This window comes from Anneissia japonica, unplaced genomic scaffold (assembly GCF_011630105.1).
Source record: "Anneissia japonica isolate Jap-2015-1 unplaced genomic scaffold, ASM1163010v1 scaffold28366_len11537_cov144, whole genome shotgun sequence".
In the NCBI taxonomy this organism is placed as follows: domain Eukaryota; kingdom Metazoa; phylum Echinodermata; class Crinoidea; order Comatulida; family Comatulidae; genus Anneissia; species Anneissia japonica.
Genome location: NW_022755544.1, coordinates 9,786 through 11,481, shown reverse-complemented (window position 1 = coordinate 11,481; position 1,696 = coordinate 9,786). Strand labels below are relative to the sequence as shown.

The 1,696-nt window shown below is 36.3% G+C and overlaps 1 protein-coding gene across 1 annotated transcript in view; it reads left to right on the top strand.

Annotated features, from left to right (window-relative positions):
* Positions 1-16: 16 nt before the first annotated feature.
* Positions 17-1,696, top strand: part of LOC117123711 (hyalin-like) — a 2,003-nt gene continuing 323 nt past the window's right edge. Inside the window, exons 1-5 of the mRNA XM_033269725.1 lie at positions 17-255; positions 388-636; positions 768-1,016; positions 1,146-1,394; positions 1,531-1,694. Of these exons, the coding sequence (XP_033125616.1) occupies positions 66-255; positions 388-636; positions 768-1,016; positions 1,146-1,394; positions 1,531-1,694 (1,101 nt within the window). The 5' untranslated portion in view covers positions 17-65. The remainder of the gene's footprint in view (positions 256-387; positions 637-767; positions 1,017-1,145; positions 1,395-1,530; positions 1,695-1,696) is intronic.

The window sequence follows — 1,696 nt, the reverse complement described above, 5'->3', positions numbered from 1 at the left end:
TTACAGATAGCGAAGATCCTGTATTGACATGTCCACCTGACACCAGCTTATCAACTGATGGAGGAATGTCGACAGCTACTGTCACATATAATGCTTCGGATGTTACAGTAACTGACAACTCAGGGGAAACTCTTGTTCCAACTACTACAACATCATTTCCAGCTCAATTTGTGATAGGACCAAATAATATAACGTATACAGCCACTGATTCCTCAGGAAATACCGGTAGTTGCATGTTTACAGTAACGGTTACAGGTTAGTTATATTTCCTTATGGATACTTAGACTTTATATAAAATTATGCTTAAGCAAAAATACTCTACAAGTGATACTTTATAGGCTTTTCAACAAACAATTATGTATTATTAAAATCTAATGTACATTTCAGATAGCGAAGATCCTGTATTGACATGTCCACCTGACACCAGCTTATCAACTGACGGAGGAATGTCGAGAGCTACTGTCACATATAATGTTTCAGATGTTACAGTAAATGACAACTCAGAGGAAACTCTTGTTCCAACTACCACAACATCATTTCCAGCTCAATTTGTGATAGGACCAAATAATATAACGTATACAGCCACTGATTCCTCTGGAAATACCGGTAGTTGCATGTTTACAGTAACGGTTACAGGTTAGTTATATTTCCTTATGGATACTTAGACTTACTCTATATAAAATTATTCTTAAGCAAAAATACAAGTGATACTTTTTAGGCTTTTCAACAAATAGTTATGTATTATTAAAATCTAATGTCCTTTACAGATAACGAAGATCCTGTATTGACATGTCCACCTGACACCAGCTTATCAACTGACGGAGGAATGTCGACAGCTACTGTCGCATATAATTCTTCGGATGTTTCAGTAACTGACAACTCAGAGGAAAGTCTTGTTCCAACTACCACAACATCATTTCCAGCTCAATTTGTGATAGGACCAAATAATATAACGTACACAGCCACCGATTCTTCTGGAAATTCCGGTAGTTGCACATTTACAGTAATGGTTACAGGTTAGTTACATTTCTTTATGTATACATAGACTTACTCCGTATGAAATTATGCTTCAGGAAAAATAATATGCAAGTGATACTTTGTATGCTTTTCAACAAACAATTATGTAAATCTAATGTACTTTGCAGATAGCGAAAATCCTGTATTGACATGTCCACCTGACAGCAGCTTATCAACTGACGGAGGAATGTCGACAGCTACTGTCACATATAATGCTTCGGATGTTACAGTAACTGACAACTCAGAGGAAACTCTTGTTCCAACTACCACAACATCATTTCCAGCTCAATTTGTGATAGGACCAAATAATATAACGTATACAGCCACTGATTCCTCAGGAAATACCGGTAGTTGCACGTTTACAGTAATGGTTGAAGGTTAGTTATATTTTGTTATCTATACATGGACTTACTCCATATAAACTTATGCTTAAGCAAAAATAATCTACAAGTTTTACTTTGTAGGCTTTCCAACAAACAATTATGTATTATTAAAATCTAATGTCCTTTACAGATAGCGAAGATCCTGTATTGACATGTCCACCTGACACCAGCTTATCAACTGACGGAGGAATGTCGACAGCTACTGTCACATATAATGCTTCGGATGTTTCAGTAACTGACAACTCAGAGGAAAGTCTTGTTCCAACTACCACAACATCATTTCCAGCTCAATTTGT